This window comes from Diceros bicornis, chromosome 39, assembly GCF_020826845.1.
Source record: "Diceros bicornis minor isolate mBicDic1 chromosome 39, mDicBic1.mat.cur, whole genome shotgun sequence".
In the NCBI taxonomy this organism is placed as follows: Eukaryota; Metazoa; Chordata; class Mammalia; order Perissodactyla; family Rhinocerotidae; genus Diceros; species Diceros bicornis.
The window spans coordinates 18,303,455-18,320,467 of record NC_080778.1 but is presented as its reverse complement, the minus strand read 5'-3'; the positions used below and the strand labels follow the sequence as shown (position 1 = coordinate 18,320,467).

At 42.9% G+C, this 17,013-nt stretch overlaps 1 protein-coding gene across 2 annotated transcripts in view; it reads left to right on the top strand.

Moving 5' to 3' along the window:
- PPP1R14C (protein phosphatase 1 regulatory inhibitor subunit 14C) overlaps positions 1-17,013 on the top strand; it is an 86,407-nt gene that overhangs the window by 52,507 nt on the left and 16,887 nt on the right. Inside the window, exons 2-4 of one of the 2 annotated variants that reach the window (XM_058534157.1) lie at positions 10,611-10,694; positions 12,125-12,157; positions 16,119-16,219. In XM_058534157.1, coding sequence (XP_058390140.1) covers positions 10,611-10,694; positions 12,125-12,157; positions 16,119-16,196 — 195 coding nt within the window. In that variant the 3' untranslated portion in view covers positions 16,197-16,219. The remainder of the gene's footprint in view (positions 1-10,610; positions 10,695-12,124; positions 12,158-16,118; positions 16,220-17,013) is intronic. The other variant, XM_058534158.1, reaches the window with a different exon arrangement.

The following is a 17,013-nucleotide window of genomic DNA, read 5'->3' as shown; positions in this document are numbered from 1 at the left end:
TCTAGCTCAGCCAGCCTTACTAACTGATTCAGCTACAGATATATCATCTATATCTGCATCATTTATGCATATGTAAATATGCAGATATTTGAGAACTGGACCAGCAGTGACCCAAATAAGAACAGAATATATTTTGTGCTGCCGCCGCCCCAGTCTATAAACCACTGTCATCTCTTACCAGGTTATTTCTGTGGCCTCGTAAGTTCTCCTGCTTATGCGCTCGCCTCCCACAGCCCATGCTTCACAGAGCAGCCAGGGTGACCCTTTTTAAAAGATAATCAGATTACGCCACCCCTGTGCTCAAACCCCGGTGGCTTTCTCTCACCCAGGGGACAAGCCAGAGTCTTTACAGGGGCCCCACCCCAACTCCGCTGTAGTGACCCTGGGCTCCTTGCAGCTTCTCAGACGCACCTGGGCACCTGCTGCTCCCCCTCGGTGTTCTTCCCTCAGATACGGACGTGGCGTCTGCCCTCACCTTCCTCAAGTCTTTTATTCAGATATTTCTCTCACTACTCCAACCACCCCATTTAAAATGCCAGCCCTCCTATTATTCCCTGTCTCTCTCTCCTGCCTATTTTTTCTCTAAAATATTTATCACTATTTGCTGCACAATGTATTAGTTATGTCTTTATTGTGTCTTCCCTATTGGGGTTTAATCTCCACGAGAGCAAGGATTTTTGTCAGTTGTTTATTCTTTATCCTTGGTGTCTAGAAAGTGCCTGGAAGATAGTGGGGACTCAGTAAATAGCTGTGGCATGGATTTGCCTGGTGCCCCTGATGTAGATGTGCCTAGTTCTAGAATACTCTCACATGACCGGTAATGTGACTCTTTATATCTTGTTTTATATTGTTGATGGTTAGGGCAGTGGTTCTCAGCTGGGCTGCTGTGACACGAGGAGGTGTCACAAGTAATTTGTTTATTGACAAGAGTGCAAGTACCAAAAAAGCTAGTGAACTATCAAAAGATGAAAACATATTCTAGGGGGTTTGTCAAATGATGTCCATCTTGCTCACTCATGTCACAGTGTGTTTTCTTGAATAGGAGGAAAGGGTGGCACTCCGTGGGGGGTGATGGGGGACGGCAACGTGTCCTGTGGCTTTTGTCTTCCCTGCTATGGCTGTCGTTTGTGTGTGCCCTGAGTGTTCCAGAAATGAGTCTTAGCTGTGGGGTATGCAGGACAAGGGAGGGCCAGACCTCTCTCCTGGGTGGGAAAGACAGCAGCCTCTGTGGATATTATTTAAAACATCCCTTCACTTTACCATGGGATCAAGTTCGGTCAGGCTGTTTTGATTTTTTTAAAGGAGGATTTTGGGGGATTTTGCTGTTTGGCTCTGAAAAAGCTTCAGCCATTGGAGGTTGTGTTAACTTTTAAAACAAGTGTGTATCAGGGACATGGGATCATACCATTTGCGAAGGGTGTTGAAACTGGAGTGACCTACGCTTGTTTACCCCATTTTAGTTCTGTTTGAGGCCTTAGTTGAGGTGATCCCACCCCAGCCCCTCTGAATGGCCGGGTCGCCTGTGCAGATGTGTGCCCGTCAGGCACTGCGCCTGTGCCCTTATTAAAATAGGCTCATCTCCACTCCTTTCACTCAGCTTCCCAGTTCTTTGCTCTTCACTTCCTGGCCTCCCAGGTACCCTCCTCACTCTTGATTTTAGTAGAGGCGTACCTCAGAGCTATTGTGGGTTTGGTTCCAGACCACTGCAATAAAGCAAATATTACGTTAGAGCAAGTCTCGTAATTTTTTTGGTTTCCTAGTGCATATAAAAGTTAATGTTTACATTATACTGTAGTGTATTAAGTGCGCAATAGCATTATGTCTAAAAAAACAATGTACATACCTCAATTAAAAAATACTTCATTGCTAAATAATGCTAACCATCATTCTGAGCCTTTAGCAAGTAGTAATCTTTTTGCTGGTGGAGGGTCTTGCCCTCCACACAATATCTATTATGCGCAATAAAGCAAAGTGCAATAAAATGAGGCATGCCCATACATGCCCTCTGGCCTTCATGATCCACACCTACAGGTGACATTCCTACTTTATTTCTTTGTTTTGCTGGAGCACTTCTTCCTGAAATGGGAGGTAAATATATTAAGACATAAGACCTGATGCGTCTTAAAATGCCTGTGGTTTTTCTCTGAGTTGACAGTTTGCGGGGCACATAGGCATCCAGGTTGGAAATCGTTTCGCCTCAGGATTTTGGAATCATTGCTCTCTTGGCTTCCAGCTCATAGCACTGCTGTTGGATGCCTGATAACACTGATTCTCTGACCTTCTGTGTGTGGCCTGTTTCTGTCTGAGAACTTCCAGGATCTCTCCTCCGTTCCCGAGGTTCTGATATTTCACAGTGATGTGCTGTAGGGTAGGCTGGGCTCCTTCGTAAGTGGGAAAAATTTCTTGCAGATTCCAGGGCTGATTTAAACATTTACTATTATAATATTACCACTTAATTACCACTCCTAATATGTACCACTTAAAACCAAGTATAAACTCCTTAGGCTTATGGTTCTTCCAATTATAAAACCAAATCAAAATTAAACATAAAGTACCCAACCAACAGAGCTTACACGTGCAGCATGAGTTTACTGTGATGGGTGACGTCATTCCCTTTGTGACAGGAAGAAGGTATAGATTGCCGCAGCTCAGTGTCCCTTGAGTGATGGCTTCTGGCTTCACCTGGTGTAAATAAGTCACTTATGTATTAAATCCACCCTCTGGCCTTTTTCTCATTAGCCCATAACAGTTAACATAATTCTGCTTGATGCCAGTGTATAACTACAGAGCCAACTTGTTATAGGATGATCATCTAGATGATTCTTAGAATGATTATGCTTGCTTACAGAAATTTTTTGGATTGTCATTAAAATGAAAGCATGAAATGTAAATATTTTCATGGCAAACTCACATAATCCCTAGGATTCAATTTGCCTCTAGTCTTTTTATGTTCTTCCCAGGCCAGTTTCCCCCGCAGGCTCATAGAAAGGTGAGCTCTCAGGCCGTCCCCCCTCCCGGTCCTCCTGCTGCCCCACACTTCTCCCCCGGCTGCCACAAGGTTCACGGTACCCTAGTCCCATGGCAGTTCACATCCCTATTTCGAGATGGAGGCTACAGAGAACTGTGAGCCCCTGTCACTTTCAGGGAGCTGTTAAGCTGTGTCATAGAACGTGAAAACCACAATCCATTTTCAAGCTGATTTAGCTTGAGCATTCCTGCCGCCTTCACTGCTGTGGAGAGAGAGGTGTTTGTATTTTTTAAAGGCTGACACCACACTTGACAGCGTTCATGGGTACATTTTCTGGCTAGTTAGAAGTGTGCATGCCTGTGATATGCCGTGAGTGTGCGCGCGCACGCGTGTGTGGTGTGTGTTTTCACCACAGAGCGACTGTGTTTCGGGCACCTGCCTCACGTTGTGTTACTGCATCCTGGTGCCTGAGCTGGTTGTAGGCCCGGCCTGCAGGTTCTGCCTGCACGAGAGGGCAGTGTGTCCCTGTGCGGTGGCAGAGTGGGGATGTAGCTTCTGCTTACAGGTTGGGGGACGCTGGAGGTGGCTTAACTCTGAACTGCTGGTTAGTTTGTGAAATGGTGTCAAGGTCCCCAGGTGTGTTCGCTAATATAGCATCTTTCTCCAAAACCTCTCGGGGCTCAAAGCCTGCGTCTTCCCTTTACCTTCTCCTTTCCCTCATCCCACATCCGGTTCATCTCCAGATTCCATCTGTTTTTCCCTCCCTATTTATCACTTTTTGTTCCTGCCACAACTTGTATTCAAGCCCTGTTACCTCACACAGGACGAGCATATTCTCCTCTCAGCAGCCTCCTCCCCTTCTCCCTGCCTCCCCCTTGCCCGGGGCCCTGCAGCTGGCCCAGCTGTCTCTTCTGGCATTTCCAATCCTTGCTCTGAAGCCCTCAGTGGCTACAGTCTCTGCAGGATGAGAAGACACTGGCAGCCCACAGGCAAATGGGTTTTATTGTCCTTCATAATATTTTAAAGAATTTTTAACCAACTTAAAAAAATTGGGATATCTTTACATTAAAAATCTGTATTTTCAACTTTTCCTGAAAACGTGGAAAATCTGGCAGCACCGAGCACATATTCCTAAAAGGTTACAATACGTGGGAGTGTTACCACACAAAATTAGGGTTCTCCTGCCCAATGTGCATAAATGGCCAATTAACTACCGGATCAGCCTTTGGGAAAAGAGATCAGCTTTATTCTGCGAGATTGCCCTGCAGGGAGACAGGGGGCATGTGCTCTCAGATCTGTGTCCCTGATTCAGGATTTGGGGTGAAATCTAAGAGGTTAGGGAGAACAGGCTGACACGTGGAAATGCTGGCAGGACAGGTTTTGATTGGTGGGCTTCAGGCATTTGTGGTAAGGTTCTAAACATTTATGACAGGATTCTAAACATTTTTGATGAGGTGGGGACTTCATCAAAAGGAAGGAATTTTAACACCAGATCTTCCTAAATGACAGACCCCTCGCTTCTGATAAGGTTCCGACTTTCAAGTTCTGGTCGTGTCCTGGTTCCTGGGTTCCACGGGGAGGAGGATCTTTGGTTCCACAGTCATTTCAGGTCAACATTCCCTCTTCTGCGCATGCTCTGGCTATGTGACTTTACAGATTTTCTGAAAGACAGTTCTTAATTACTCTGTTGATAAGAGATGAGGTCAGCTGAACTGGTCCTGAAGGGCCCGCAGTTACAGGAATAGAGTGTTCTCTGCTGCCTTTCCTTGGAGCTTGTTTTCTCCAATTTGCCACACTCCCCACTACTCCTTATAGCATACCAGGTGCCTCAGCTCTCATTTCTGTTACCTGTCTGGCCTCCATAGGCATTAATATTTGCAGCCCAGAGCTGTCTGACTCCCAGGCCAAGGACCTTTCTATACCCCATGTTTAGAATACACCTGTATTTTTGCCTCCTGTGTACCGTTTTGCCTCTTGTGCATGCTCTCCCTCCTGCTCCCTCCCGCTGTAAACCTGTCCAAATCCTGCCATCCCACAAAGCCAGCTTACCTTCCCTCTCCTCTGTGAAACCCTTCCTGCCTGCCCCAGGTGGAAGTTCTCCCTCTCCTTAACTACTAAAGCACTTTGGGTTTCTCTCTCTCTTTGGTGCCATTGTGTGTTATTTGTTTCCGTGCTTAGACTGACAGCCCATCCAGTTCAGGACGCACGGTGTCTGACATGCAATGCCTTGTATACAGTGGGTTCTCAGCAGATGTACCACCAGAAAGACGCATAGAAATGATCAAGGGCCTCGTTCTGTGGGTACCAACAGGAGGGCCTCTGACTAAATGTGGGATCATGTTAGGTGGTGCCTCACAAGAGATTGTTTCACTTCTTGTCACCAGAGCCAATATCGGGATCTATCTTTAGTGTCGGGAAAATTCCCCAACAGCTCAACTCTGGTACACCACAGCGGGCCGTGGGTATAGTCACTTCCTTGTAAGTGATTTGATCTCTCACTGAGGTTATTCAGTGATGGTGTTTGAAGACCAACATAGAGAAGAAAGAGCTAAAGAGAACTTCAGTTGAATTTAGAATATTTCCATACCCCTCATTAAAAATATTAAATACTATATATACACAGGATTCTTTGCTTCCCAGGACTCTCCCACGTGCACCTCCATGGCCTATATCTCTGTGTCCTTCTCATCTGGGCTTTGGTTTCAGCATCACCCGCATTCAGAACATACCCCTGCTCCACTCCCAGCATGCACCCTGAGCTCCTTGGAGCCCCTGATAGGTACAGGTGGGGGTAATGAGAAACGTCATAGGTTGGTAGAAAGTGCTAGAAAGTGCAGACGCCTAAGGACTGTTAGAATTACTCAGTCAGGGAATCCTTAGTTTGCATCAGTTTTCCCACTTGGAAAGCCAAGCCCAGGGTTTCCCAGCCACACGCCCTTGGGGAGTGGCAGTGACTTTGCGATGATGCTGGGCCTTTTCTTTACTTCTGTCAAGCTCCTTTGAGGGGGGAGGGGGCTTTGCCTCCAGCGTCTCATCCAGAGGATGAGTGGACTCGAGCGCAGTCCTGTCAATAGGATGAAAGATTCTGCATCTGTGCTGTCCCGCGCAGTAGCCACTCACCACAGGTGGCTATTGAGCACTTGAAATGTGGCTAATGTGACTGAGGAACTGAATTCTTAATTGTATTTCACTTCAGTGAATTTAAATTGAAATACCTCATGTGGTTACCATATTGCACCAGGCAGATCTCGAGGGTCCAGGAAAATAGGTCAAATGCAGTCAGAGCCTGAGGGAGAGGAGAGCCCTGTGCAGTGGTAATGAGAATTTACCTAATTGCTGATGCCTTCTGCGTGGGTGGGACTCTGCATCGCTTGCCAAACAAGTCAAAGCCCCTTTCACCAAATTTGGCAGGAATTCAAAGCTGAATAATGTTTGCAGGGAAACCTATTGTGCTGTTCTGGGGAAAGCATTATTTACTTATGACTCTCTTATTTCCTTTAAAAATAGCAGGCACGGGAGCTCCCCTTGGCTGTGATTCCTTGAGCAGTTTCTAGTACAGCCTGCTTCCTCTGCTAGATTTCATTAACCCAACACAAATATATGCTGGTGTCCACACCCAGTATAAATACTGAACCCAAATGACGGTTTCAGGGGAAGAGTGGGGAAACTTACATAGCAGGAGGCTGTGTTGACTATTACACAGATTGAAACTTGTGGGTTTATCTCTTGGTTTTTCTTGAAAAGTGGCAGCTGAAACTATGAGTGTTTTTATTTAAAGACCTTGTATTTAACCTTTTATTTAAAGGTTATTAAAAACACACCGTGCTGTGGACCTCGATGAATTAATCTCAAGCCACATTGGCCAGAACCTGCGCGCAGCGTTCTCCCGGCTCTGCTCTAGAGGCCAGATAGCCATCGCTCCAGCATCCACTGGCCTGGGGAGGGTCCGTGCATGATGCATCCACTGTGGCTTCCCAGCTCCCTTATGTGTTCCCGTTCCTGGGTCCCAGTGGTTTTGTAATCTAGTGACTTTCTTTGTTGGTGTTTCAGTCCCCGCCAGTCTTTTCACTGTGGAGTCTGGCAAGCCCTTGAAAGACGTACAGCTGTTTGTGGTTCCCTAAATGACACCCATTCTCTCACCATAGTCTCCTTGCTTCTGGGATTTCAAATACACACAAACAGGAAGTCAGGCCCAGGCAGCGTCCAGGGAGAGAGAACGGCAGCACGGCGGAGGGGAAGCGGTGCGGGGGGAGGCTGGTACTATGGAGGGAAGTGGCACACACATCCAGTGTGGTCTTTCCCAGCGTCCTGACGGCAGGGTGCAGCTGTGGGATCCTCCCAGCATCCTTTGCCCCATGGAGGCCGAATCTGTACCCACCTCCCTGCTCTGCCCCCAGAGGGGCTTAAAAATGGCATCTCATGTGAAACAGCAGCTCAGGACCAGTCTGAGGACAGACTGACTGGATGAAAGCATGGGAAGGATGGATTCTAGTGAAAAAACAGCAGCCCAGTCACGTCTAATTGGAGGGCAGTGGTACCTGTGTTCATTGCCTCTTGTAGATTGAGTCTCCAAGGCCTGGCAGATGCCATCGAATATTCTCATAGCCAGATACACACCCCCACCCCTGTACTGCTTTTCTGACGTCCTGAGAAGCTAGGTGATCACGTTTTAATTTTATTCCTGTCACTATGCTCCAGCAAGGAGCAGTCACTCCCAGTTCTGAGGTCATTAGAATTTTCTAAGGAGATACGCTTTTTTCATCTCTTGTTAGTATTATTATTAAATTTTTTAAAAGAGATTTTAACCTTAATAAGACTAAGGATGTTAAAATTTCCCATCTGCGTTAGGTTCAATTTTCCTTCTGTTTTATCTGAGCTTTTCAATATGGATTGCATATCTTACAATAATAAAGAAATAATAATCGGTACTCTAGCAATCTTAGCCATGTACCAGGTACTATTCTAAGAATTTGATATAAATTAGGTAATTTGAACCAACCTTATGAGGTACTTGTTATTTACTCTCCCATTCTAATAGGTGAGGACACTGAGATCAGAGAGGTTAAGAAACTTGCCCAGAGTCACACAGCGAGTTAGTGGCAGAGCTAGCCTGTGACCCAGGTGCCCAGCTTGAGAGCCCGCACTCCAAGTAGAAGAAAGTCAGCCTTCAGCCTTATTCTCGTCAAACAGTTGAACTTCCAATTTCTATATCATTGGGTTTGTTAATAGGTAAATTATAATTAAGTATAAATGTAAAAATCATATTGATGAATATAAAGCTCTTCCATCGAGTAGAACTTCCCAGAAGAGACATAAAACACCCACATTGATAAATACTGGTTTCGGAGTTGATTATCCCACTGAACACCCGATCAAAGGATCTAAACAGAAATTCTCTGCAGGAGCAGGAATACACCACTCGGGGTTCACCAGAGAGTTGTTCTGGAACTCTTTGTGCCCATCGAGGACCTGCCCTCGGGAGCTACTGTTACTGAGGGTGGTTGAGAAGGAAAGTCACACTCCTGTGTTTCTCCTTTATTCTCACACTATTACCACACTCACAACACGGCAACACCAGATGTGTGGGTTTTCCACACATCGAGCAGTTCTCTTGTGCACCAGCTGGGTGTCCTATAATTCAGCTCAATTCCTCCTGAAATTAGTGGATGCCACAAGTTAAGGCTCAGTCCCACCAGACTGCCCTCAGTTCAGATGCCATCACAAGTCCCGGGTTGTCACCTGTATTTCTGATCTATCAGCTATAATCAGGGTTCCCATGACCCTTTCCATGGGTTTGACGCTTTGCTAGAATAGCTCACAGAACTTAGGGAAATACTTACTTATGTTTATTAGTTTATTACAAAGGATACAGTAAAGGATGCAGATGAACAGCAGATGAAGAGATACATGGGGTGAGGTCTGGAAGGGTCCCAAGCACAGGAGCTTCTGTCCCTGTGGAGTTGGGGTGTGCCACGCTCCCGGCATACAGATGTGTTCACCAACCCAGAAGCTCCCTGAACCCCATACTATTGGGATTTTTATGGAGGCTTCATCACATAGGCTTGATTGACCAGTGACTCCATTTCTAGCTCCTCTCCCCTTCTGGGAGGATAGGGGGTGGGGTGGAAAGTTCCAAGCTTCTAATTGTGGCTTGGTCTTTCTGGGGACTAGCCCCCATCCAGGAACCCACCCAGAGTCACCTGATTAGAACAAGAGACGCTCCTATGACCCAGGAAATTCTAAGGGACTTAGGAGCTCTGTGTCAGGAATGAGGGGCAGAGACCAATATATATATTTCTTATTATTTCACAGTCATGTATCATATTCCTCAGTTTCCTCAAAACATTTGAGTCCTCTTTTGTGTTGGAACTGGAAAAAAAAATGATTGAGCACTATTACTTAGTAAATGCATTTTACTAGAAAGGAAATACTCGCAAAGTCAGCCTTGCCCCTGAAGACCAGATGACACAGCTGGCACAGAGAGGCTAAGCCCAGGTGAGCACACAGGTGCGGCCCCCAGGGATCTCTCTCCAGCTTTTGCAGACACTCCTCACTGTCCTGAGGCCCAGAGGACTGGAGAGCAGGTGACTCCTAATGAGAAGGCGAATGCAAAACTACAGCGCTCTCTTAAATTGTATTTTTATTTCCACGTACTCGGAAGTATGGGGAAGGTCAGATAACAGGAGAAACGAGAGGAAGCCGAGGTTGGAAGTACAGATTCCAAATTAGCGAGGTCTTGCACCACATTCCATCTGGACTTTCTTGCCTTTCTTTTCTGGATTGGGTGTCTTTGGCTGCAGGAATTTAAACTCAGCTTACGCTGGCTGAAACAATAAAAGAGGTTTACTTGAGGGTAGGGGGCTTCAGAGATGGTTTGACTCAGTGACGTTTTCCAGAACTCTCTTTTCTTATTTCTCCCTACTCTGCCCACCCTGAGTCAGACTCGCTCCCTTCATGGTTGCATGACGGCTGCCAGCAGTTTCCAGGCTAAGAGCTTCCTCAGCCGCTCTCAGTCCAGAGGGAGTGAGCAGGCATGCTTTTGTTGCAAGAGCTTCTTTTCCCAGAGCCCCCACTGGTCTCAGTTGGATCACAGGTCTTCTCTTGAGTTAGTAACCGGGGCTGGAGCTGGGGCGATGCTGACCCAAGTGCCCCCTCTCAGAAACCCACAGTGGAATCAGATTTTCCTCAGACGCAGAGCCCGGAGGGGAGGTGCCCAAACCGCCAGATAAAGATTGGGTAGATAATGGGTAGGAAATTGCAACTCTCACTGCTCTTTCCAGAATCTACCAATCCCCCATTGTATACCCAGAATTGCAGTTTTCTGCCAGAAAACAGAAAATTGTCATTTTTGAAAATATTACTTTTTACTGCTTTGTGACTCTTAAATCTCCTTTGCTCCCCATTCTGTCTCCCTTCCTTCCCCCTCCCTCCTCCTCTTCCTTTTTCTTCTGTTTTCCCCTTTTTTTTCTTTCTTCTTCCTTCTCCTCCTTTCCCCCTCTTCCTCCTAATTCCTCCCTCTCTTTCAGCCCTTAATTGTCAACACCCCTTAATTGATGATCTAGTCATTTATTTAACTCAACTAAATTAGTTCGGTACAATGTAGTTTCTCACTAAATAGAATGCCTTCACGTTTGCCCCCCAGGAAGAAGAAATGCCAGAGGTAGAAATTGACATTGATGATCTTCTTGATGCAGACAGTGAAGAAGAGAGAGCTTTAAAATTACGGGTAAGCAGCTTTCAAAATCTAGAACCCTCCGCTCATGGATGCTTGAATCCACTTGGGTCTCCGGAACTTGGCATACACAGATTCTGCCCTATGGCTATGTTGGCACCAAGACTTGGGCAATGGCAGTTTGCAGAGAGGAAAGCAATGAGACGCTAAGTATTCACCCTCATAAACTACATCTCTGATGATAAAGCCGTTCTTGACTATAGTCAGTTCTCGAAGCCCCTTATGAATATGAGTTTTCTCCAGCCTCATCTTCTTGGGAGAGAGAGCTGGTTCTCTCTCCAGAGATCCACTTGCCAGAGGAGGAAAGATGTCCCACAGTAGTCTGAGAAGGAGAGGGGCCAAGCTAGAGCGGAATGGCTGCCAACAATTTCAGGGCTAAGAGTATCCTCAGCCCAAGGACAATCTAAGCCTAGGACTCTGGTCTCCCAGTTGTGGATTATATCATTCATGAAATTAATTTCTAGAAAGATTGTTTACAACATAATTCTGTTTAATAAAATATCTTTTACAAGAGTATGCTCAACTGATAAGCATTCTAGTACAACAGTGGATGTTGCAGTCTCATGTTTCCTTAGTCCAGAGTAATAAAATATTTATTTCCCTTCCCACAAGAGGCCAAATTTATCATCTTAAAATCTGCATTTGGGAGTTTCTAAAACCAATTAATCTTTGACCTACCATTGTTCTTAATGTTCACTGATAATTACTGTTAATGGCTATTGGTTATCACCAATGGCAAATGATCGCTAAAGGCAATTAAAAGGCACATTTTAATGTGTTTAATGTGTTAATAATTACTAGCGTCCCTTGCGTGGTGAACAGTCTTAGTGTAAGGATTCTCTCTTGTTGGTGAATTTAGTTGGGAGATGATAGCATCCTAGTTATGAAAGTTACAAAAAAAGTAAAGCAGGCACCAGTTCTATAGAAAATGTGATGACATAAAAGTTTTATTGAAATTGAGAATTTGAAAATGGCTTTAGCTGCCATGACCTCACTCCCTCTGGTTCTCAGGTGAGGACACTGAAGCCTGCAGAGGTGTGACAAGCTGGTTTGTGGCTGAATCACAGCCCAGCTCCTCACTCTCCATGCTAGTGTGATTGTCACCATCTCTCACAGGCTGTCTCCATTTAAGTATATCCAGAGTATTATTAACAATTGGCAACCCAAGGGAAAGGGGGGTGTGTGCGCGCACGTGCATGTGTGTGTTCTGAAGAGTGCAAGGCATTCCTGTGCATGAAATGTACAACCTTTTGTATCTTCAGATGACCAACAAACACTGAAATAAAGTGTGGTTCTAGACAGTCAGTATGAAATCTTGATTTACCATTTTAGAATAATACTCTGAAGATGAAATGATTTTTAACTTCACTTTTAAAATGATATTGAATTTTAAAATAATGAAACGTCTGTGTATTTCATTCCAGGAAGCTCTCGTAGACTGCTACAAACCAACAGAGGTAAACAAATCACTTTTCCTAAGTGCTGTGTTTGAATTGGTTTTTATTAAGTCAATTTGTCTATTTTTAAAGCCAAACCACAATAAGCGGGTTTGATTATATACATACTAAGTAGCAGTTATTATTCGTAAGTGAAGCACATATGTTTGAATAGTACTAACTTCCTTTTTTTGTAAGTCTGTAAACGTGTCTGTTTCTGGAATGCTTAAACCTAATGGAATTGAGTGTGTTGCTTGCTTTTATATAAAAGCCAAACTTCAAACATAATTGTGAGAGAGTTTGGAATCATTTTAATAAAAGTTTTACATTTATAACTGGAGACTACATTCTATTAGTGTATAGGTATGTATTTTTAAAAAGCTTAAAGCCAATTCTGTCGTTCAGAATTGAACGATTGCCTTTATTGGAAGAAGAAATTTTATACTTTGTTTGGATATTTAGCAAGTGTGTAAATATTAATGTAAAAAACAGTGGATATTAGTTTGATTAGACTAAAGCATTTAATGTTTACTCTAATGACCGAAAGCACAAACAGTGTAGAAATTATTTGGATCGGTTATGAAAATGTTGGTAGAAGAGGTACTTTCAGTTTGTTCCTGTGATAAATCAGAGAAATTAGAAGATCTGTCAGATGTTTTGAAGTCTGTTTGCAACATCAAAGCAATGGTGGTAGGACTTCTGTTTGTTGAAGTGATATAATTACAAAGTGAGAGGAAAGCATGCTTTTAAAAAAGTGTGTAAAATTTACATGACTAGGGTGTTTTATGATCATTTGGTCTGAGGCCAGTTGCTTCTTTGAGCTTTATTCTTACAATCTCCAGTTTTCCTTTATATTGATTACGTCTTGCAGTCACAGGGACTTTTAATTTTAATTTTAGTTATTAAAATATATTTTTTAATCAATGTAATACATTTTCATAGTTTTGAAAGCTCAAAATACTGTTAGGCTTATAAACAAAAAGTAGCAGTGCCTTCCCCCCACCTCCCCGAGGTGCTCCTCCCTTGAGGTATATATTTTATATGTATATATTGTGTGTATATATTTTTATACAACAACACTTTGGGCTGTTTCCTTGCTATTTACTCTTGTATTCCTAAATACGCATTTACTACTCTTTTTTTGTCATTTATTGACTTGAGGGAATATATGATAGCTCTCTTATTCTCCGCACAATTCATTCCCCTACATCCCCTCAATGAAGTTATTTAATAGTGTTTTAACCTTAGTCAAGGTTAATAATATGATGATTTAAACAAATATTTTTCACTGCCTAGCCAAACAGTGAAATATGACCATGCCTTCCTTCTTGTATAGCCCTTTGTTTTTCCTGGAGTTGATAACTACCTTGTCATTTATTTTATCTAGTACCTATTGATATTTCTTGTTGAGCTCTCCAGTATCTTTGTCAAACATGTAATATATTTTCTGTATGCTCAAACACATCATTACCATCCCCCCATCCCAGACTTTCCTCCTGGAGCCCCTATGCAACAATCTGGAGAAGTTGTTTTCTGGGTCTACTGAGTAGCTACTGTCCTGAGAGTTCTGTTCACTGCTGTCCTATGTTAGATACTTTGTTTCTTAAATCCCAGTCCTCCTCATTTTAGTTAGAGTACATCATCCAGTAGCTTTTTGGTAATTGAGGCATAGAAGGTAAACTTTTTGAATCCTTGCATTTCTGAAAATGTATCTTGATCAATAGTTTGGATGATGTGGAATTCTAGGATAAAATTCATTGTTAGAACTCAATTTTAAAGGCATTATTCTATTGTATTACTTCTATTGTTAAGAAGTCTGATGCCATTTCCATTCTCAGACCTTTGCATGTGACCTATTTTTTTCCCTTCCATTAACTTTTAGGATTATCTCCATATTTTGAAATTTTACAATGATATGCTCTAGTGTGGATTTTTTTCTTTTCTTATGCTGGGTACTTTGTATTTAGTCTGAAGATTTATGTCCTTCAGTTTTTCAAAAAAATATCTTTTATTTTTTTTTTTTTTGGTGAGGAGATCAGCCCTGTGCTAACAACCGCCAATCCTCCTCTTTTTTTGCCGAGGAAGACGGCCCTGGGCTAACATCCGTGCCCATCTTCCTCCGCTTTATATGGGACGCCGCCACAGCATGGCTTGCCAAAGCAGTGCGTCGGTGTGCGCCCGGGATCCGAACCAGCGAACCCTGGGCCGCCGCAGCGGAGCGCGTGCACCCAACCGCTTGCGCCACGGGGCCGGCCCCTCTTTTATTATTTTTATTAATTTCTTCTTTGGTATTGTATATTTCTGGCTCTCGTGTTATTTAGACATTACTTCTTCTGGATGGAGCCTCTAATTTCTTGTCTTTTCCCTTTTGTTTTCCATCCCCTTGATCTTTTATTCTGCTTTCTGAAAGATTTCTTTGACTTTATCTTCTAGACTTTTTACTGATATTTTTAAATTTCATCTGTCTTATTTTTAATATCCAAGAGCCCTTTTTAAATCTCTGTTCACTTTGTTTTAATATTTCTTCTTATTTCCCAGATGCATTTGATTCTTTTCTCTCTTTGAGGATGTTAATCAAATTTTTATTGTCTTTATTTTTGTTTTTAAGATTATTCTGCTTTCTGCATTGTCTCTGTTTTCTCTGAATCCCACCTTTCTTCTGTCTATTTTGGTCTGTCTTTACTGATTTTTGGCAGTGTACCCATATTTGAGTGTTAGGAGCCAGTAAGCTGATTGGAATCTGTGTGTGTAAGCACAGCTTGTCCATTGCTGGGTCTCACTGTGGAGTGACCAGGTTGCAAATCTGACTTTTTTTGTGTTGTGTGTGTATGGAGCAGGGGGCCTCCTCAAACTGTCACTGTTTGGATGTCTTCGTCTTCTTCTCTGGGGAGATGTGTGTTTTTTTAAGAGTTTGACCCTCTGAACTCCTACCTGAGCATTGATAGCCTGACTTCAAGCTTTCTGGAAGCAAGGATAGGAAGGAGGCAGGAGACCTCCCCATTTAGTTCTTTTAGCAATAAATAGTTTGGAAATTAGTATGAGTTAAAACAATTAGATATTTGGAGAGCAAAGTCAAATTGTTGTGAAGGGTTAGACAAGAATAGTAGGATTGTAGTCAAGAAAGGTGGTGGATTATGCCAATGAATTAACACATGATATGGGAGTGGGAGGGTTGCTCCTGAGAGTAGATCCGGACTGGTAGGTATAGACGTGCCATTTATTCACTTCATCATTCCCATTTCTTCAGTTCTCCTCCTAGGTGGAGAAATTTATGTTTTGGTTATTTAGGTGGGGAAGATTGGATCTGCATGAGTCTTCTTCAGTCTTTACAGTATCCAGGGAGCAAAATATTTACACTTGTTAACAGCCATGTAGTTAAATAAATATGGTGGGTCTTGCCTCCCTGGAATAAAATATTCCTCATGTGGTTTCTATAAGGAGGCTTATGAGATGAAAGGATATAGAATTTGAATGTTCTTCAGAGTTCCAAAGGAAGAAAGAAGGAAGAGACACTGGAGTTTACAAGGGAACATCTCCGTGTTCTTTGTTTAGCTCATGGTTTCTACGAATGGAAATGGTGTAAAATGCTGAGGAATTTCAGTCAAGTTCCTATCTATTAAAGGATCATTTCAGAAATGGTTGGATAGTTTTGCCTTTGAGCTTATTATGTCAATAAGAAACAGATTTTACTGGCTCCTGGATTATGATGATAAAAATAGTAGCTTATATTTTTCCAGAGTTGTATCGTTCACATGCAGTAACAAGCATTGTCTTATTTAATCCTCACAATCATCTCTTGGCTAGCTGTGAGCAGAGGAACCAGGACTCAGCCCTGAGTTTCTGACATCTGATCTTGTCCTCTTTCTCTCCATCCTGCCAGTCTTTCTAAGCTACTTGGCTCTGCAAGACATTTAGGACACTAAAGGACTTTGTCCTATCTTAATGAAATGCCTAAAAATTAATGATGTTCTTTTTTAAGTAGCCTTCTCTGGAGGTGCTATTTTTTGATCAAAAGACTTTTACATACAATTATTATTCCACTTTGAAGTTAAAAATGTAAAGAAGATGTCTTTGCTGATTCAGGTGCGTTTATTTATGGTTTCATTGCAGAGGCAGGGTGGGCGTTGGGAAGAGTGGACTTTGAGTCCAGAGTCTTATGCCAGCACCAGCACTAAATGTGTGTGACTTTAAGCAATTTTCTCAACCTCTTTGAGCCTCCATTTCCTCCTCTATAAAATGGAGGTAAATAATAACCACCTCTCTGGGTTTTAGTAACAATTATTTGCAATGATAGTAATTTTAGTGAAAGTAACAATAATAATAATAGATCAGTAATTACTAAGCACATGCCAGGCACCAATCTAAGTACATCACATGTATTAACTTGTTTCATCTTCACAACAAAGTTATGAGGTTGACGCTACAGTCATGTGTTGCTTAACGACGAGGATACGTTCTGAGCAATGAGTCATTAAGTGATTTTGTAGTTGTGCGAACATCATAGAGTGTACTTAAACCTAGATGGTACAGCCTACTACACACCTAGGCTATATGGTACTAACCTTATGGGATCACTTGTCATATATGTGGTTCATCCATCGCTGACCGAAACATCGTTACGTGGCACATGACTGTATTTTTACCAGTTAATGAATTTGAGACATAGAAAGCCTATGTAATTTGCCTAAGGTGACATGGTTAATAAGTGGAGAAGTCAGGGTATGTATGAAAGCACATAACATAAAGCTTGGCACATGCTAGTCGAGTCTGTTTCTATATAAGGTAATGCTTCTCCATTACATATTAAATATGCAAAATGCCCAAATTCACCAATGATGATATTCTTGAATTATTCAATATGAAGAGTAGATTTTAAA